At 29.2% G+C, this 23,346-nt stretch overlaps 1 protein-coding gene across 4 annotated transcripts in view; it reads right to left on the reverse strand.

Annotated features, from left to right (window-relative positions):
- The window catches only part of swm (Zinc finger protein swm), a 108,068-nt gene extending 87,366 nt beyond the window's left edge, over positions 1-20,702 (reverse strand). For all 4 annotated transcript variants that reach the window (XM_075363688.1, XM_075363693.1, XM_075363692.1 and 1 more), the window contains exons 1-2: positions 20,459-20,702; positions 15,045-15,163 (exon numbers count right to left, since the gene is read on the reverse strand). In XM_075363688.1, the coding sequence (XP_075219803.1) occupies positions 15,045-15,163; positions 20,459-20,517 (178 nt within the window). In that variant the 5' untranslated portion in view covers positions 20,518-20,702. The remainder of the gene's footprint in view (positions 1-15,044; positions 15,164-20,458) is intronic.
- Positions 20,703-23,346: the final 2,644 nt, after the last annotated feature.

A 23,346-nucleotide genomic window follows, 5' to 3' on the forward strand; every position in this document is an offset into this window, starting at 1 on the left:
GCAGAACATGTACACGTTTGTAGTCTTGGTACACCAATGGCCAATAATACGTTTAGCTGAATGAAAAAGGCAATGGGTAACCACTTCATTCCTCACTTTCCTTAGTAAGCCTGGTAAAGGATATTGTTATCTTGAGAATGACTATCACCATCTTCAGGGACAACTTGTGTGAGGGTAAACTACTAACAATTCATGAAAAAAAAAGATAATAAATGCACATTAAAATCTCTTCAGCCACTAAAACAATATTTAAAAGGGAATTTTATAAATAAAACAATAGCTGCCTGAAAATAATAACTGTGCTAATAACCCTTCAATGAAAGGTAATAACCATCTTAAAAGATATTTAATAACAACTTACAAGGTTAATACTGTATAATATTTTAAAGTTTAAATAAATGAATTTATGAATTGTATAAATAAAGCGAATATTAAAAAAATAAATAAATTTCAATAAATTAATAATTTAAATAAATAAAATAAAAAATAAAATAAATTTTATACTGTTTATATTACAATCAAATATATTAATCCACAGGATTTGTCATCAACCTTGAATTGAAAATCTACCACCAGTTTTACACCAATCACAAAAACACAACATAGAAATAATATAGATTCCTTTTTACAACAGGAAATAAAACTATCAAAGCTGACCAGTCTATTCCTTAACAAATACTTTTCAGCATTGAAAATACATAATTTATAACCAGCAAGCAAAACCATAACTAAATAATTAAAACATTTAATTTAAACCAAAATCATCCTAATTCAATTTATGCAATTTCAAAATAATTAATCCATGCATAAAAAATAAATTGTTAATCCAATTTTACTTTAGAGTATAAATATTTTATTTCTACTTTAATTAATCTAAAAAAAATTAATTTGGCACAATTTATAACTGAATTAAGAGATCGATCACAGTAATGATCTCATAAATTATGATACTCCAATCTATCTGTAACTCAGCAAACTTCACTTATTCTATAAGAGTACATAGTAATATTGTTGCAATAATTTTAAAAATTCTAATTTTATCAATATTTACTACTATGATCATTAGTCACTACTAAATATAAACAGCAGAGAGTGAAACTGCACCCATAACAGAACTATGAGAACAAGTTTATTAAACTTATATTTGGCCTTCAGCATTTTATCTAGTTTCATACCCTTACTTTCAAAACCTACTCCCTTAGACAATCCTGATGTTGCAGAACCATTAGGTTGTAAAGGATATAGTTTATAATCTCTTAATTGGAATCCAAAACCACTTACAAAGTTTAATATGAAATAAAAAAGGTGGATAACACTTTTTGAAAATTATCATTATTCTTGTTTTGGCAACAAAAAAAAAAAAAAAAGTTTTATTGTTTTATTCTTAAATTTCACTTTCCTGGTTAATACAGCCTGATTTACAGTTAGCTATACTAAAGGGAAAATATAAAAGTAGTATATTTTTAAAAAATTATTCATTTTTTAATAAAAGTCGCAAAGGGACATTTTAGTTACTTTTTCACTAAAAAAAAGTTCCTAACTTTTTATATTAGAATAGAAAATAAAATTTGTTTAACATTATCCCTAAGCCCAAATCACTATTTTTAAGAGTGAATTTTTATAAACTCATATGTACATACATACAATTTTTATATACTCATACACACATATATGTATATGTTGGCTTGTTTCAAGCTTAATAACTCTGGACTAAATAAACCAATTTTCTTCAAGATTTATAGGCAGAAGCCGCCCTAAGAGGGATTTATTATATCAAATATTGGAAAAAGGGGTGGGGGTGTTTGGCCAAAATAGAATTTTAAAATTTTACTGGAGCACTTCACCAAAAATTTTATTTACAAAAGTTGGAGCCCTTTTTATCAGGATAACAAGTTGTCCAATTTTTTTTTAATGTTCACCCCCACCCCAAAAAAATGGCTTGAATTTTTTTCTTTTTTAGCAATTTCTTGCTTAAGAAAAGCAGTTAATGGGAGATTTTTATATGATATTCTCTACATCAATGGGCCTTTAAATAACTATAAAAAATGTTCCCCCTTTCCAATTCTATACACTGTGGTAACAAGAAATCATTTTTTAAACTTTTTAAAAGCTCATTTAATAATACCCTTGTGTTTAAAATATAAGAGTATTGATATTTCAATATGTATAGTACATTTACAACAAAAAAAAAATGATTGGCAAAAAAATTTTTCACTTCATCCTAAATAAATCACATCTGAATTTATTTAAAATTATAGCTGTATCTTTTTGTTTTTCAATATTTTTGAACAATTTTTTTTTAAATCTAGTAGTGCCACTTTGAGGTTACTTTTTTTAACATTAATTTCCCAATTACTCCCCATGGAGTAGGGGAGCCCCCCAATTTGTTTTTTTAATTACAAATTAACAATGCCTAAAACTTATTTGTGTAAGCATAAATCATAAAAAAAAGCACAATGCAAGGCCCCAATTTTTTAAAAATCAAAAAAATTTATTTAAGGATCTTGATTTTAATTTAATAGCAATTTTAAACATTTAGTCATAAAATAGTCTTGTTGATTTTTTTGGAGGTCTGTTTAAAAAAAAAACTTTTTTGACTAATTTTATTTAAATTAATTTTGGAACATATTAGAGACCCTAAATGTAGCCCCCTTGATTTGGGAGCTCCAAAATTTGAAAAAAACTGAAAAAGCTTTTTTGGAATTGTGTTCTTTAGTACTCTACATTATTGTTTTGTTTTTTTTTTAAATTAATACAGTTCTTCATATTTATTTAAGCAATAATACTCTAAAAACTGCATAATTTTGATGATAAAAACATGTTTTCGTCAAGTAGGATGACTGGAACCAACATTTTATTTTGAAGAATTTTGATTTCTTCCTCAATTATACTTTATACACTTCATAATTTTTAAGATAAAAATGTCATTTGATCAAGATGAATCGGATCCAAATATTTTCACTGAACATTTTGATCATCTTTTACAATCGCATAATTAAGTAAAATATATTACTGCATAATATTAAAAAACTTTATGGAGTATTTGAAATTAACCTGTTAAGGGCAAACCTGGGAAAGTTATGCAATACTTTTTTCCTTTTTTATAGTAATTTCAAAAATATGTTAGCATTTCAAAAAAAGAACAATTTAAAGAAAAAAATTACTTTATTCTATATTTAAATTGAAATTACTTCTTATATACGTTTAATACATAATTCTTAATATACTATTTAAAAAATAACCTGGTTAAAAAAATGCTGACTATAACTTAAGAAGACTGTAATGAAAATATACATATATATATATATATTACAATTTACTTCTGAGGTATTAATTAAAAATAAGATAAGAAAAACAGACGGAAATAGAAAACATATAAATAATGGTACAACACTGAATAGAAATCCCAACTTCTTTTCCAGATAAGAATAGTAGTTATTTCAATATGATATGACAAGGCTTGCTGACACAAGTGGTAATAATATTAAATTAACAGAGAAATAGTTAACAAAAAATAGAAAGATGGAAACTATAAAAAAGAAATGAATGAAAAAGCAAAGAAATTAAATATAAAGAAGAATACATATAAAATATTTACATACATAAATATTAAGGCTATCTAAAATATCTTTGAAATTAAAGTAAAATTGAGGAAAAATTGCTTGATATTCAATTTTTATGATTGTATTGTGCATAATTAACAAACTGACTTCATTCAAACTAAAAGTTTCAATGAAATTAGTTCAAATAATAATATATAATCTTATCAATCAGCAATGGCCTCAAAGCACATTTTTGAAAAAAATATAAGGATTACTCAAAATCCACTAAAAAACAAAATGTTAATAAATAAATAAACAAAAATTTAAACCAATTACTTTAATTTTGCAATTGATCTTGCCATTCACTTCTAAACAATTGTTAGATAAACGTTTTGTTATTTAATAGCTTTTCTATCGACTATAAATTAGAAAATCAATACTCTGTGCAAATTTTATTGCAATATAACGTGGGAATGTAAGTAACTATGTTCAAAGTAGTAAAAATTCATATAGCAAAAATTTAATTTAGAAATAACTTTAATAATCATAATTAAAACAAGAAATGTAAACAATATCCGAACAATTTAATTTAATTTCTAGTTCGATTTTATTGAACTTAAAGGCTAACTGCTTTTCTGGCTCAGGTTATATTGAAGGCTTCAGATCTGAATTCCAGTTAGAGTTTTTAGTGAAGGAATTTAGAATTTAGTTTTCAATTTTAACTAAAAACACGTTATAAAAAAATTACACAGAGTAACAAGATTTTGGCAGATTAAAATTAAAAATTAAAAAACACAACCTGACTAATCATCATGTATAATTAAAAAAAAAACAAAAAAACATTAAATACTAAGTTCTTTTCAGCCCGGTGCATACATTTTACAAAACATAAATAATCAACCAGGCACCAAGTAACATAGTAAACTATACTTACAACCAACCTAATAATTTCCAACAGCTGAAATTTTTTTGGATTAGCATTCAATAAGGGCACAAAATAAAGTTAAAATATCAACAGCCAAGGCCACATTTAGTAAACGGATTCTTAAAATTACTCTATTGACATTTATTTATGTTTTATTTTTTGTATTGAAAGTGGCACAGACTGATACGGTCATCTCCAAATAAAAAATCCCAACATGCAGCATTAACTTCGGTCATCTAAAGGCACTGGCTCATCAAATGTTGGTATTTTGTATTATTCCCATCAATTTCTAGGATGCTAGGACCCTGAAATGTGTGGCAGAACCACCGGGTTGTAATGGCTGCAGTTTAGTCTTACCCATGACCTGAAATTTATTAATACCCAACGACCAAACTGGTTAATAACACTAGCATAACCTTAAATTTTCTTAAAAACAAATAGAGAACTATAATAAACAATAATTTGCTGGTATAACCTGTGGATTCATTAAAGTAAAAAAAAATTAACATTTAATAAAGAAGCGGTAAAATAATACATTTTTATATGGAAAAAAAAAATATATATGTATATATATATAGTCTAAAATTCTTTAATTTAAATGGTTTCTAATACTGAATTATTATATGATAACTTACACAAGCAATGTTATTAATCAGTTATATCACATAAATTACCTACACAGTTATAAAAAAAGTAAAGATAACAGAAGCAAATATACATATTAAAGAACAAAAACAGATTTTCAATTAACTAACTCCATTTGTTGACATTGCATCGATATAGCGTTTACACTTTATCATTAGAAATGGCAACCAACACGGTATTACTTAAAACTATTAATTCACTTTATGTACAATTTATTGAGCAAATAAATTACATAGTGTTTAGACAGTAATCAACAATAATATAAACAATAAAAATTATATTCATAAATTTATTCAATGAGTTTATAATAATAAATATTCATTCAAAAAGAATTGCTGTTAACATTTCATTTCCTTTTTATAAACCACTTATTTAACTTATATTGACAAACTGAGAAACTGACATTTTTAAACCTTCCAGCATTTTGACTCCATCAGCTTTCATGTTACAAAAGTTTCAGCAAATTCAAAATACTTAAAATTAAATTTTATAAAGTACATTTGATGTGAGGTACAAAAAATGTATTTTCAAAATTTATTGATACAACCTCCCATGCAGAAATGATTGTTTCTAAAATACTAATTTCAATTCACTGAAGCTTGAAGTGAAAAAATAGCATTCTCTACAGAAAACTATCTACAAAACAAAAAAAATCCTTTTCCTGAATGAATAGCACAAACCACTCAATTCTGAACAAAAAATGTTTATAAGAAATAACATTTAGACTTTTTCAGGATGATTAAATACTAACTTGATAAATTCAGAACTAACTGTATTTTTTCTGCAGCTGTCATTTCCAGCATGCATATAAACGTCCTTCATCCATTATAAAACCATAAATGTGACTACAATAATAACATAAAGGTTTTGAAGATATAGTAATTATACACACATGCATGTCAGCATGCACACACATGTACACATACACCACCACCACCACTAGATTCTCTTTGAGGTCATGTTAGACAGTTATATTTTAACACTACATAAACTCACTAGATTACTAAACTTTGTGTAATTATTAACACTTTAAAAATGTTATTTCTACTATATTTTAATAGCGTTAATAATAATTTAGAATCTAAATTTCTGCCTTCATAGAAATGCAATATAAGCACGACCATTTCGAAAAAAAATTGCATATTACATGGCAAAAACTGAAAATTCAATAGTGTACGATGTCCAATAATAATAAACAATTGTATTTTCAATATGTAAAATTATTTATCCATATCTATATTGATATAATATTTTATATAAATTATTAATTAAAAAATATTACACCACCAGTAGCAAAAAAAATTGAATTTGTTGGATTTATAGATCAGTTTAAACTTTTCCTGGTCATAGACAATATGAAGATGTTTATATACATGTGTCCCACGAAGAAACTTTCAGGACATGTTCTATTGGTGATAATAGTGAAAGAAGTTCATACAATCATGGGTCAGGAAAAACTTTGTTTTCAAGTTACAGCTTGTGAAAGATTTCGTCTGGATTTCAGCTCTTCTAATAAAAAGAAGCCCTACTGTAATTTTTGGGACCCAAATTAAAGAGTAAAATTGGTGGCTTCGTATGTAAATTGAACTAGGAAATAGGATAAAACAAGTCCCAGAACTGTAACTCCAATAGTTTTTAATATATCTGACGTAAAACACAAAATTCAGTATAAAAAAAAAGTTTTATTTAGGTTTGTAATACTACAGCTTTGTTAAATAACTAATAAATGTAAAAGATGTAGAAACAAAACTTGTACAGAATTTAATTCTGAAGTTTTTTTTTGTCTTCAGTCATTTGACTGGTTTGATGCAGCTCAAGATTCCCTATCTAGTGCTAGTCGTTTCATTTCAGTATACCCTCTACATCCTACATCCCTAACAATTTGTTTTACATATTCCAAACGTGGCCTGCCTACACAATTTTTTCCTTCTACCTGTCCTTCCAATATTAAAGCGACTATTCCAGGATTCCTTAGTATGTGGCCTATAAGTCTGTCTCTTCTTTTAACTATATTTTTCCAAAAGCTTCTTTCTTCATCTATTTGCCGCAATACCTCTTCATTTGTCACTTTATCCACCCATCTGATTTTTAACATTCTCCTACAGCACCGCATTTCAAAAGCTTCTAATCTTTTCTTCTCAGATACTCCGATTGTCCAAGTTTCACCTCCATATAAAGCGAAACTCCAAACATATACTTTCAAAAATCTTTTCCTGACATTTAAATTAATTTTTGATGTAAACAAATTATATTTCTTACTGAAGGCTCGTTTCGCTTGTGCTATTTGACATTTTATATCGTTCCTGCTTCGTCCATCTTTAGTAATTCTACTTCCCAAATAACAAAATTCTTCTACCTCCATATTCTTTTCTCATCCTATTTTCACATTCAGTGGTCCATCTTTGTTATTTCTACTACATTTCATTACTTTTGTTTTGTTCTTGTTTATTTTCATGCGATAGTTCTTGCGTAGGACTTCATCTACGCCGTTCACTGTTTCTGCTAAATCCTTTTTACTCTCGGCTAGAATTACTATATCATCAGCAAATCGTAGCATCTTTATCTTTTCACCTTGTACTGTTACTCCGAATCTAAATTGTTCTTTAACATCATTAACTGCTAGTTCCATGTAAAGATTAAAAAGTAACGGAGATAGGGAACATCCTTGTCAGACTCCCTTTCTTATTACGGCTTCTTTCTTATGTTTTTCAATTATTACTGTTGCTGTTTGGTTCCTGTACATGTTAGCAATTGTTCTTCTATCTCTGTATTTGAAACCTAATTTTTTTTAAATGCTGAACATTTTATTCCAGTCTACGTTTATCGAATGCCTTTTCTAGGTCTATAAACGCCAAGTATGTTGGTTTGTTTTTCTTTAATCTTCCTTCTACTATTAATCTGAGGCCTAAAATTGCTTCCCTTGTCCCTATACTTTTCCTGAAACCAAATTGGTCTTCTCCTAACACTTCTTCCACTCTCCTCTCAATTCTTCTGTATAGAATTCTAGTTAAGATTTTTGATGCATCACTAGTTAGTTAAACTAATTGTTCTGTATTTTTCACATTTATCTGCCCCTGCTTTCTTTGGTATCATAACTATAACACTTTTTTTGAAGTCTGACGGAAATTCCCCTTTTTCATAAATATTACACACCAGTTTGTATAATCTATCAATCGCTTCCTCACTTGCACTGCGCAGTAATTCTACAGGTATTCCGTCTATTCCAGGAGCCTTTCTGCCATTTAAATCTTTTAATGCTCTCTTAAATTCAGATCTCAGTATTGTTTCTCCCATTTCAACCTCTTCAACTTCCTCTATAACACCATTTTCTAATTCATTTCCTCCGTATAACTCTTCAATATATTCCACCCATCTATCGACTTTACCTTTCGTATTATACATTGGTGTATCATCTTTGTTTAACACATTATTACATTTTAATTTATGTACCCCAAAATTTTCCTTAACTTTCCTGTATGCTCAGTCTATTTTACCAATGTTCATTTCTCTTTCCACTTCTGAACACTTTTCTTTAATCCACTCTTCTTTCGCCAGTTTGCACTTCCTGTTTATAGCATTTCTTAATTGCCGATAGTTCCTTTTACTTTCTTCATCATTAGCATTCTTATATTTTCTACGTTCATCCATCAGCTGCAATATATCGTCTGAAACCCAAGGTTTTCTACTAGTTCTCTTTGTTCTGCCTAAGTTTGCTTCTGCTGATTTAAGAATTTCATTTTTAACATTCTTCTTCTGTATTTTCTACCTTATCTTTTTTACTCAGACCTCTTGCGATGTCCTCCTCAAAAATCTTCTTTACCTCCTCTTCTTCAAGCTTCTCTAAATTCCACAGATTCATCTGACACCTTTTCTTCTGGTTTTTAAACCCCAATCTACATTTCATTATCACCAAATTATGGTCGCTATCAATGTTTGCTCCAGGGTAAGTTTTGCAGTCAATGAGTTGATTTCTAAATCTTTGCTTAACCATGATATAATCTATCTTATACCTTGCAGTATCGTCTGGCTTTTTCCAAGTGTATATTCTTCTATTATGATTTTTAAATTGGGTGTTTGCAATTACTAAATTATACTTCATACAACACTCTATAAGTCGATCCCCTCTTTCATTCCTTTTGCCCAGCCCGTATTCACCCACTATATTTCCTTCCTTGCATTCCAATCTCCAACTATTATTCAATTTTCATCTCCTTTTACGTGTTTAATTGCTTCATCCATCTCTTCGTATACACACTCTACCTCATCATCATCATGAGCGCTTGTAGGCATATAGACGTTAATAATCGTTGTCGGTTTAGGTTTTGATTTTATCCTTATTACAATGATTCTATCGCTATGCGTTTTGAAATACTCTACTCTCTTCCCTATCTTCTTGTTCTGAGGTAATTAATGTAAATACAGCCAATAAAAAGTAAATAAACATTTTTAAAAATCAGTTTTTTATTGAAGCAAACTGATTTAAAACAGACGAAAAATAAACAGAAAATCATACAGATTAAAATAGACACAAAATCATCATATTATTCTTTCTGTATCTAATAAACATTCTTTTTAAATGTTCTTTGGTGTATCAGCATTTACAAAGAAAGGGTCATTTCCAACATGTTCTTTTTCTGTTGAATGCCAAATAAATCATCATATTAATGATGAACATTGTGTAATTCAGCATAGCTCACGTACTAGTATAAGACAAATTTCATGTCACACTAGTTTGTTAAAAACAAATTGTGGCCCATCCTACAGAAAGAGAATCTTTATTTTTTCCACCTGCAAAAGGTTCGAAATTTGCGGCTTACCCCCAGTGATTAAACTTGTATCACTGGCTTCTAGTCAACGCCAATAAGGTAAATTAAATTTACTGATGAAGCAACTTTTATGAGAAACAGTCAATTCTAAATCTTATGGAGCGAACACAATCCATGTGGTACTGTGGAACTAGTTTCCAACAGAGATTTCACATTGTTGGCGTGGCATTATTTATGACAAAATTCTGGGACCATTTGTTTTCAATGAAAACTTTACAGGAGATGCATACGAGGTGCGACAATAAAGTAATGAGACTGATGTGAAAAAAATGTTGCTTACCGTTTTAGTCATGTTTAGTGTTGTCTCCTTCAAAGTAGTTCCCCTCTGATTGCACACACTTATTCCAGCGCTTCTGCCATTGATGGTAACATTTCTGGAACTCATCTTCTGTAATATCCTCTAAGACCCTCGTCACAGCTTTTTGGACATCTTGTGTTGTTTGAAAATGGTGTCCCTTGACCGCCATTTTGACTCTTGGAAATAGAAAAAAGTCGCACGGAGCGATATCTGGTGAATAAGGTGGCTGTGGTAGTACTGAAATTTGTTTTGAGGTTAAAAATTGCTGTACTGACAGAGCAGTATGGGATGGCGCATTATCGTGATGCAGAAACCAATTATCAGCAATGTTGGCACGGTCACAAAGAACTCGTTTACGAAGTCTTTCTAAAATTTCTTTGTAGAAATATTGGTTAACTGTTTGTTCAGGAGGCACCTACTCTTTATGAACAATTCCCTTGGAATCGAAGAAGCACACAACACACAAGCATGCATTTCACTTTTGACATACAAGCTTTTTTTGGTCTGGGTGATCCCTTTGAGCACCATTGCGAACTTTGGTGTTTTGTCTCTGGATCGTATTGAAAAAACCAACCTTCATCACCAGTGATAACACGGCTCAACAAATCTGGATTGATTTCCGTTCTAACAGATCGGCTGCCACATTTTCCCATGTTTCTCGTTGTTGTTGTGTGAGATTTTTGGGGACCATTTTTGCACAAATCTTTCTCATACCAAGATCTTCAGTTAATATTAGACGAACCGTTTCTCGATTGATGCTGAGTTCTTCTGCAATAATTTTCATGGATAATCTTCGATCAGATCGTACGATTTCATGCACCCCGGTCAAGTTGACATCTGTCCGTGAGGTTGATGGTCATCCACTGTGGTCTTCATCTTCAACATTCGTTCTGCCTTCACTAAAAATTTTATGCCGCCGAAAAACTTGAGCTCTTGACATAACCTCCTCTCCAAAAGCCTTCTGAAGCTTACCATAAGTTGTCATCGCGTTTTCACCCAATTTAACGCAAAAAAAATTGGCATACCGTTGCGCAATATTTTGCGGTTTCATTTCTGTGACGAGAGACACAAACACGTGTTCACTTATTACAGCACAACTCACGACTGAGCAGTTGCATCAATGTGCCGCTTGGACTAGAAGTACCGTATAGACCAAGGTCAAAGATGGTGTGCCTATGCAAGCTGCAGGGTTGCCACATCTTGCAAAGAAAAATCAGTCTCATTACTTTATTGTCACACCTCGTATGTTCATTTCTTGAAATATAATTTTTTTAAGAGGATGTACCTTGACAAACTGGATTACAAATGATTTTCTAGCAGGATGGTGCAACAACACATTTTTCTTTAGTAGCTAGAAATCACTTGAATGCTAATTTCTTAAACTGGACTGGATGTGGTGGACCAATCGATCCTCCACAATCACCTGACTTAACGCCACTAGATTACTTTATTTGGGGCCATATGAAAATGATAGTATAGTGACAAAAAGTTAATGCTAAACAAGAGTTACTCATTAAAATGTGAAATGCTATTGAATTTATACAAAACGATCCTGAGATGATACGGAAAGCCACCAGTAATATTTTACACTGTGCAGCATGCTTTGTACATTGTGAAGGAGGAAATTTAGTACAATTACTGTAACTGAGGTTTGTTAATCTGTTACCATTTATCATTTCATGTATTTTATTTTTTTGTTTTGCTATATTAAGAATAATGTTTATTACGTAAAGAAAGAATATGATTTTCTGTCTATTTTTTGCCCGTTTGCTTCAACAAAAAAACTGATTTTAAAAAGTTTCTATTTACTTTTTATTAACTGTATTTACATTAATTTTTTCAGAATTAAATTCTCTATATGTTTTGTAACTAAATCTTCCGCATTTATTAGTCACTTAACAAAGCTATTGTATAACAAACCTAAAAAAAAAACTTTTTTCGTCACAGAATTTTGTGTTTTACGTCAGATATCTTAAAAACTACTCGAGTTACAGTTCCAGGACCTGTTTTATCCTATCTCCCAGCTGAAGTTTCATAAGAAACCACTAACTTTACTCCTTAACTTGGGTCCCAAAAATTACAGTAGGGTTTCTTTTTATTAGAAAAGTTGAAATCTATGCGAAATCATTCGCTAGTCGTAACTTGAAAATAAATGTTTCCAGACCTATGTTTATATGAACTTTTTTCATTATTTTCATCAGTAGAACATATCGTAAAACTTTCTCCATTTCTTTGTGGGGCACCTTGTATAATAAAGGATGGTTACATATAATAATGATGGGTCGAGTCGATGCAACTAAAAAGACCTTTGTGGTAATTATGAAATTAAATTGTTTAATAAATTAAATTTCTGTTACTTTGGTGGTATACCATTATTAAAAACCACATCGACACATAAGAAAATATATTAAAAGGGTTTCTTATTCATATGTAAAAGAAAATAATTATATCAAGAAAATATGAGGAATATTCCAATATTCACTTCCAATTTACTGGTTAAAAAAAACAGTTTTATTACTTTTCCGTATGCTTGCCACCACACTAGCTTTTGCAGACCCTCCCTGTTTGAAAACTTTACCACCAGGATACCCAGCTGATTATTAACCAAATCCATGAGTTCCTCATTTATTTTAAAGAGTTTGGTACCTGGTTAGACATTCATCTTTATGTAGAAAAGATAGTGTTACTTGCGTCAAAGTTTGGGTTTTAGGAGGATAGCAAAAATTTCCCAATGTAGCTACTAAAGTAAAGTCTTAGTATGACTTGTAATGTGAGATACACACTGCCATGCAGAACACTCACTCTTTGAAAGCACTCGGTGACCTTTCTTGTTTTGGACATAAGTATGAAGTTTCTTAATTACTTCACAATAAGCTTCTGAGATTGTTGAAGTCAGATTCCATGAATTTCTCAGCAAAATTCCCCTGCAGTCAAAATCCAGTAGCCATAATGTTTTGATTCTATAGCACCTACTTGCATCTTATTAAGTAAATCTGAAGAGGACAATGCTCTCTGAACTTCTTGTACTTACCACATCACTGTCACTTGTAACATTATTACCACAAACCTGACATACTCACTGATACATCCCAGTGGCATTACATCCCTCTACTTGCAAAAGAGTAACCACACAAAGTGCCTCACAGTAGGAAGGAAAAACAATGATAGGTTCCATGTTTCAGTGATACTGCTTTAATAGCATTTAATAAGATAACAAATTTCTGATGATTATTGCACACATTCTGTGTTGCAACAGTAATCAACTTATTTTCAATAGCCAATTAATTAGAAATCAATTTACAGATAGCCCTCAAATAAACTTATTAATGACAGCAAATCATAAAACCAATTATTGTATTCACTGTTCACAAATATTTTCTGTAATGGGATACCTCCACTTTAACCAACTACCATATAGAAAAATCCCACTACCATATAGAAGCATTGATAAATTAAAAGCTTTCAAAAAAAAATCAAAAAATCTGACTATCCAAAGTTTTCAGAATAAACCTGTTTGCCATAATATTTTAATATTAATAGCATTTTAATATATTATAACATTTTCTTATAAAGATCCATGATTAACTATCATGCAGAATTCATCAAAAATTCATATATTTTGATGGTGTTTATGGTTTCTAATTATACTCTGAACAGTACGGGTCAATTCCTGAACACATCTTGTAAATAAGTTTCTTCAACATTATTAGAAATATGTTCTGCTTATAGTTATATATTATAGTATTTACTAATACATTTAGAGATTGTTTTATGATGAACTGCAACACTTTGTGATGATTTTTGATGTTTAACCAAATTGATTTTTGATTAAACCAGATAAATATTTTAGAATACATTTAATACTGTCGATAACTAAGTTCTAGGTTCAATAACTATATTTACGATGCAATTGTAAAAGTTTAAAGCACTGTCGCATCAAAAAATATATATCAAACAGAGAATAATACATACGGAATATTCTTTTGAACAAAATTAAAATAGTTTGAAAAAAGCATACAAAAACCATTGACAAATATTTATTTCAACTGCTCTCAATAAAAAATGCATTAATCTTTTTTTTTTTAATAAATAAATAACCTTATGAAAATGTTACAAATATCTAAATTACTTTATTTCAAAGAATCATTGAGTAAGATTAGTAACTAAAACTTTATACACTGTTCCCATTTTTTCATTAAATTTAATAAAACATCGTAAATATTGCCACTCGCATCAATCAATATATAACATCATAGTATTTAAAAAAGTAAAACATTAATTATACTGCAATAAGTAACACGTTTAAGTATATTAAATAATGCATTGATACGTTAGATTTCAGCAGTTTTTCACAATAACAAATTTTGATGTAAAACAGAAAATATAGTTGAAAATATCAAATGAAAGCCTACAATATCAAATTATGACTGAAATGGAATTATTTTTAAAAAGTTTGAAACATTTCTTCCACAACATTTTTTTATATTAATTATTTCAAACAAGTATTGGGGTTATTAACAATTTTTAAAGTGATCTTCAAATTTATCTAAGTCTTGATAGTTTTAGTGTACAAAGTGGATAAAACAGCTTGTTTATTAGAGTTAAACAAAGAATTGTTTCTGTAGTAATTATCCCTTACATTTTTGTATATTTGTAAACAAATACTAATAAATCAAATTATATCTTCAACATTTACTAAAATATATTAGGAGAAATTTGGGTCAACAGAATCATTTAAAAAGGTTTCCCAATAAATTAACTTACAACAGATTATTAGACTTATTTCTTGAATGTAAATATTTCCTCACCTTTTTGTAAAAATACTTCTAGCTGAGAAAGCATACTTTCACGTAATTCTGCGACTGGTTTGTCTTTTTTTACGAGAGCGTAAACATACTTTGCCAAAGCAGCAGGATCTGCATCACATCTGTAAAAAGAAATGTTAATACAGATTGCAAAATAACAAGTCATTACAAATTATATTAATTAAGAGCAACACTATAAGTAATTAATTTCATAAAAAAAGAAAACTAAATAATAAAAGAATAAATAAAAAAAAAAACTATTAAAATACAAATAACAATTTCAGATGTAACTACCATAAACTATTAAATGAATTGTTCAACAAAGGTGTAACATACATTAAAATAATTCTGACAATGAGTCAGCAGACTAGTCCTCATCCTTGATTGTATTATTTAAGTATTTGTGCTAAATGCAAAATCACAATAAAAATTATACACCAGATTTAATTTATTAAAAAATCAATATTCATATAATTCATGCTGTTACATCACCATAAGTAATCAATAAAAGTAACATGTACTCAAGTCATACTACACATTTGAGTAATCTAAGTACACATTTCACTGTAATATTTTGTGTTCCTCTTAGTCAATCACAGAAGTAAAAGACATCCAGTTTCTAAACAGCCTCATCAAATATTACATGCTTACAAACAATTGTGCCACCAGAATTTATTTTTATACTTATATGTTTGAAGTAATTCCTGTAAGTTATTTCCATTATGCATAAAACTGTAAGTCATTATGGAACTAAGCTTAGCGTAACAATAGTTTTGTTTATGCAGCTAACCACCTAAAGCAAATGAATCTCTCAACTGATATCTGATTTCAAAGTACATATGTAATAACCTGAAGTTTCCCTCAGCTTAGTGAACATACCCTTGAATTGAATATGAGTTGACATATTCAATTACTCTATTTGCTAGAGGTAGCACAGTGAGGAAGCCTGTGAAAAATTGGAATCCTGCAAAATTTTTAAATATTACTCTAATTATTATGTATTGTGAATCTGATGAGAAAGAGAACTTTCTCTTTCTCAGCAGATTATTAATCCAAGAGTAGTGAGCACATTACAGAATTAAGCGGTGTCTGTCCTCAACATAAAATTTCCTTCAAAACAAACAGATTACGGTTTGCTGAAATTGCTGTTTTAGTTAATTAAGTACAACGATAAAATAAATATTGAATAACTAGATTCGCAGTTAGGAGAGAAATTCCAAGAAAGAATAAATAAGATGTAATGAGATTTTAGTTGAAAATGAAAAGGAAAAAAAAGAATGAAAACGAGCAAGGTAATCAGAAAGACAAGGAACAGATATTTTAAACATACAATTATATAAAAAACTAAGTTGAAACTAAGTTTGGCAGATAAAATTCAAAATGTAATAGTAAGAATAAGAAATGAAGTAAAAGGAAATCTGAAAATTTTTTACCAAAAGAATTATGATGCATGTAATATTTCACAGCACATAAAATAAACAAGCAAAACTGTATAGGAAGACAAATATCACAATACATGAAATAAATAATTGAAATTATAGGATGCACTTAATACTTAAGGTGTAAAGATCAACAAAAAGGAGAGGTGAAATCAATTTTATAGTTGACCAACTGATGTAAAAAATAACATTGATAATTATTCAATAAAAGTAACAAATTTTCCACAGTTTTTGATAATTGCAATTATTAGTGTAATTTCTTCAATTATAATCTTCAAGTTTTTTCTATTATAACATATGACAATAACTATAACACCTGATGCAAATAACAAAAGTATAGCATTATGAACAAGTAAGCCTGTATGACAAACAATACTTAAAGTATAAAATATTAGGGGGTGACATTTAAGACACTGAACTGTACTGGGTGGTATTCAAATCTTAAATGTACCAAGTGACTGATGCTCAAAACAAAATTAATTATAGCTAAATTTTTTTCTTTAATTACAGCTTCATTTTAATTCCAGGCAGATGAAAAGATTATTTATTAGCAAAAATTAGATAAAAAATTTTCTATTACCATTCCCTGTATAATCCTAAACAGAGTAAAAAATATATATCATTTTGTTAAACATTATTTTCAAGTGAATGGTAGTTTTAGTCCCCTTGCCCACTTAAAATTATCTAAACCCCTTTAATTAACAAACACTGAAATAGTCAAACGCTTCTTTATAAAAAAAATAATTGCTTAGTTTCTCAGGATAAGAAAAATTCAAATGTGTAGTGTTAGGACAGTTCTAAGCAAATGGTATCCAAATGTTTGGATGGTTAAAATATTGCTTTATTCAAACCTTATTTTACAAAAAAATTTCTTCCAGTATATAAAAATATTATAGTCTACAGAGTTTATGCCTCCTTCGAAACTGAGGATGTTGTAATGCACCTAACCTGAGGATTTCTGTAATGCACTAAGGATGTTGTAATTCTGGTTTTCTGTTATCACTTAACAAAAACTGAACCAGTTTGTAACACCAAATGACAAAAAGTTATAATGTAATATCCAAACTGTCCTTTTCAAAATATATATTGTACCTTCAGAGATAAGTAAACAAGTAATAATAACAAAATGGTTTTTGCAGCAACGTAAATTAACAAAAATAAAAATATTTCAATATTCAAACCATTCTTAAAGTATACTGCTTTAAGTAACATACCTAATAGCAATGATGAAGTTTAAGCCTCATTAACTGCTCATGAACCCTAGACCATTACACCAATCATAAACAAAAACTGAAATATTATAATACTCAAACTGATGAAATTCAAAATGGATTCAAGAAAACGCAAAAAACTCAATTCAGCACTAAGCACAGCAAGTTTCGTTTTACTTTAAAGCTGATATCACAAAGTATGATATTTTTTTAATGTTCAGTGCAAACTGTAGAACATTATAAACTCTTCAAGAGATACAAATGGTCCCACTAAGCTGTAGAGATCCTCTAAACATGAACAAAAGTACTCAGACCAGTAAACACAGATGTATTTAATTACAGTTTGTGTTGACAACTCACATATAATTTTTATCACATTTTTAAGATAACAATCAAATATTACATTAAAACAAATAGTAAGATTATAAACTACTCATTTATTTTTATTGAAAACTTACTCCCAACCAGCAACTACTAAAATTAACTCATGTAAAAAACCATGTTAAATATAAAAACTAAGTTCTTAACAGTTTTATAAATGTTAAAACCTAAGAATTTTTTTTGTTTTAACTTTATCTATACAATATTCAAATTTGAAAAAATTGGTTAAATTCTGATAAAATAATTTTTTAGGAAAGACCTTTCACTTGATACACATTTGAACTTTTTAGGATGACTAGAATCCAAGATACTGATTTCTATTTTTAGAGAAACAAAGTTTTTTGGGGAAAAAAGTTTTTGGAGAATAAAACTATATGATAAAGCCTATATGGATCTGACATTACAATTACAAAATCTTTAAAAATTTAATTTAAAACTTTTTTATACCTTTCAATGCTACCCAGCATTTCTAATTTAATTATTTATTACAAGATATTGATCATTATTTTCAAAAGCAATACATCCACATATAATTCTATTAATTAATAGGCAAACTCTATTATATATTTTATTTATGACAACTTCATTACAAATAACACTTTTTTATTATAAAATGGATATTTGTTTATATTAAATAATTTTGCACAAGTTCAAATTTATAAATAAAAAAAGGTGTCTGTATGACATTTAATTGAGAAATAAAGATTTTATTTGTAGCAATAATTTTGGTAGTCCGTGAAGCACAGCAATAATTAAGATATCACATAATTGTTTAAATGTATTAAAAACAAGTGTAAAAGTAGAACACTCACACCTAGTTAAACTTAATTGTCAAGCAATACCACTAAGCTAGGTTTTAATGACTAATCATACACAAGATAGAAAACAGGAACAGACAGAAGCGACTTAAAAAATGCGGTTGTACTTGTCATAAGTCACAGTATAGGAATCACTAAAGTCAAACAGATTTGTAATGTTTTCTGGGTGAAAATTTTGAATTGAATATAAAAGACCAAAACAGTTACTATATACATCAGTCCATAATAACACCTTACAATACTTCTAGGACTTATCTTAGGATTACATTAGGGTAAAATTTTAAAACATTTAGTTAAATTAACAAAAGGAAGTAATTTTTTTTTCAATGTCTTATAACTCATAATCCGTGTAAGACTTTTTATTTGGTAAAATCATATCATAAGAGTGAACATATACTGAAGATTATAAATGAAAAATACCAGGCAGATGGCTAAGCCAACTTTATGCTGAATGAATATTATATACAACAGTAAAATATTTCCTTTAATTTTAAAAACTCAACAATCACATGATTAAAAACAAACTTAAAGTTAAATTGATCAAGAGCAGAAACCTGTCTCCAGCATACACTGTTATAAATGGTAAAATCAGAATTGCCAGTAACATTAAAAGTCTTAATATATTACAATAACATCATTACCCAAATAAACATCAAGTGATTCAAATAAGTAGAATCTTAAAAGTTTAATTTAGTGCAAATATTTAAGTTTACACTGAAATACAACTTTATTAATTAATGGCTTACACAGTACCTTGAATAATAAGGTATAAAGATCTTTTTTACACTTAAGAAAGTAATTCAGTGAAAGTGTGCGGTATAAAGCCTTTATGATAAAAAACAAATCTAAGTATAGATATAAAATGAAATACTCACACATAAGCATTCCTTATAAAGAGCCAGCATAAATATTACATAGTAAAATAGAATACAGAAATAGAAAATAAGATTATCCCACACAGAGTTTAAACCACTGAACTCCAAACATAATTAAAACGATGGAGCTAATAAAGCACCGTTTGCAAGGGAGCCCCACCTGCACATGAGGACATTCACCAATACATTGTTATCACAGAGGTTATGACAACAAAATAAAATCAGTTCAATGTTTTAACATAGCTTATTTAAAATATATCATTAACTGATGTTGTAACTAGAAAAGAGATATGATGAACAGCTACATTATTCAATACCTAAATCATTGTGTTTTATATTTAAACACATTTAAATACACAATTTAAAATAGATTTAAACAGTCAATATAATTAATTAAAACTACGAAATAATATCACGATGGATTCTTACAAAAAAACAAACTATTCACCCCATAAAATACAATGATGTACACAAAATATATAAAAATATACAGCTGTTTGTTATGAACGTAACCAAAACTAGTGTAAACACACATATTAATACTGCACAAACATTAAATAAAGCACACGAACGAAATTCAGTGTATAATCCTTCTTCAGAATAAAACCGCCAGTTAAAATGTAACATCTTAACTCAACAAGAGGTAAAAATATTAAAAGAAAACAAACAATAATCGCTAAACGGCCTACTTACAATGGTTCCAATATTGTAGTTAACCATGATTTAAACGCTTCTGGGTCTTCTATTAACATTTTTCCACAACAAATTAAGGAGTAAAAATATAGCACAGTAACAAGAAGAAGGTTATATCACAACATTAACAAAACTATTTCCATTTAAATTCCTTTCCGAAACAACAAATTCAACGTAAACGTAAATTATTTTGTGACGAATAGACGAAGGATAAAATGCTTGTCAATATATATGCCCTGTAGAAGTAGTTCAACCTTCTACGATAGATGTCGCTTGGGACGACAGTAACAGTCATGGACGACATACAAAAATATTCTAGTAAAATTATTTACATTATATTAAATTTTAGTTTAAGAAAAAAGATAAGTAACATTTAAATATCTAATTTTACTAATGGTGTGTAAAATCTGCTTCCAGCAGGTCTTTTTTTTTTTTAACAAAAGTCAAAATTAAAATGTTGAGGCAGAACGCATATTTAAAAATGGCAGGATGTTCAGGGAAATTTTATTCTTGGACACTTTTTTTAGTGGCACTTGGTTTCGTATTGTTGTTTGCTACTACAACTGTATGTAGTATTTTTCGAAGTTGAATTAATTAAATAAGGTGGTATGTTACTGATATTCTATGATAGTAATTACTAGCAATCCTACAAAATAACACGAAAAAGAAAATATTAATATCCTATTCGAACACTTTTTTAATGTTGTTTCGGTCTGAAAACGAGTTGTGACTTATACATGTGGGGTTAAAATAATTAAGTAATATTACAGTCATTACTAAAAATCTCTACAACTATGGTTTTTTATCGAACCAACTTTTTACTGTTCGTGCAGTAAATCTCACAGGTAAAGAGGGAGAAAGTTCGCGTGCCACTACTGGAAGGCGGGTAAAACACTAGTGAAACATAACTACCAGATTTTTGTTCATTCTTCGTACATTTGAGAGTATAAACGATTGTTCACATTCACAAATATTATTTACGATCAGCCAAAATTATTTTTAAAATTCTGACAGTTTGGCCATATCTAACTGTAAAGAATTTTTTTGAGCAGAACACCCTAAAAAAGGAAATTTAGATTTCCTATCGTGGTGGGCAATCGCATAACATTCTTAGGTAAACATTGTAAACTACCTGATGCTTTATAAAGTAGTTTTAATTCGGCTCCAAGTGCTTACTTTAAAATATGCTTTCAGAATATATTTTTTAAAGTATAATGATTTTCTTACTCAACGACACTGATACAGCTTCGTTGTTCTATTTAATTAATTCTTTTATTGTGAAAATCATGCAAGTAATTTAAAAAACTCATTAAAATTGTAAGTTCACTCTTTGAAACTAATATTCAATAAATCTAAAGGCTATAATAACTTCCTTCCATATTATGATTTTGTTTGTATAAGAGTAATAACTCCCATACTAAAATGATGTACAGGTAAAGATAACAGCTGGAAATCGCTGTATTATAGATTGAGCAAATTTCTATCATACAGGCCGGTGTCAAAGATATGAGTTCTGACAAAGAAAGATGAAGATATGCTGCACATCTGGGAGAGAATATATTACTGAAAATATACAGGGCGGTATGTAAAAAAAAGAGTAAACAATATGTATGAACTGGGAATTTCAAGAAATTTTTTGCAGACAGGATACTGTTGGTGAGAAGGTTGAGTTGGCTGGAACACTTTGTGCAGATGAGCAATGGCAAAGGAGTTTATGGAGGAAACCCTTCCTCCATAATAATGATATTTGGCAAGGATAATTGTTAGAGGATGGAAACGAAAAGTGGCAATTAGGAAAGAGTAGAATGGCATCTTGATGGAGGCCAAGGCTCTGCACAGGCTGTAATGCCAAGGAGTAAAGTCAGTATAGAAGTAATTACCCACCAAAGCTATGTATCTATAGTTAAAATTCATTACAATTGACAGTTGTATAAGTGGCTTTAGTGTTAAGGAGGATGTTTATACCATGCTCTTTCTCTCATGCTAGTTCTGAAAATATGAAAAATATTTTACAGTAATTCTAAACTTATAAAAATTCATTTCAATCCCCTGCATGAGATGCTTGTTACTTTTGAGAATCAGCAATTCATTTTTGAGAGTGGTTTGTGTCACATATAGGGTCAGTTACAATTGCTTGTTTAAGGCACTTAATGGAGACAGAATAACACTACTCAAAATTTACAATTTTTTTTTTCGGTTGCAGCAGATACAAACTGCAAATCCCATTCCTATTCTTAATGCATTCTGACAGTGAATTTCACAAGTATTTCTGGTATGGACCAAAGAGCCTGCCTATAAGCAGCTTACATGTCTTGGCATTGTAAGGAAAACATTATTTAAAATGACAAACAACTTTCTTATAGGTTACATGAATATCTATCTTCCAAAGGATATTTTGAAGCTAATTAAGAGTATTTTATTCAATATTACTGGAAGCACTGTTGTTAATGAAGCCCACCTAAACTTTTAAGAAAGAAGGTTACTGAGTTACTTTCAAAATACAAACAAACAGCAAGTCAGACTGTGCAAATTAAATTCACAGATTGTGAGAGGTTCTCTAAAGTAAAGACCATTTCATTGTAAAAAAATTTATCCTAAAATCATTAAAGATATTTTTTATTTCTCTTAACTACATACCTTATACTACTGCTCCATATAATCGCCACATGAATTAAAGACATTTATCAAAGCGATACACCAGCTTCAATATACCTTCGTCGTATTCTTCTGCCGCTAGTCCATAATTAACAGCATTTTTAAGTTCATCGTCACCCGTGAATTGCTTACCGCTCAAAAATTCTTTCAATTTCCCAAACAAATAGTAATCAGAAGGAGCTAAGTCCGGACTATATGGTGGGTGATCGTAAATATCCTTCCCAAATGTTCTC

This window comes from Lycorma delicatula, chromosome 4 (genome assembly GCF_047948215.1).
Source record: "Lycorma delicatula isolate Av1 chromosome 4, ASM4794821v1, whole genome shotgun sequence".
Classification (NCBI taxonomy): domain Eukaryota; kingdom Metazoa; phylum Arthropoda; class Insecta; order Hemiptera; family Fulgoridae; genus Lycorma; species Lycorma delicatula.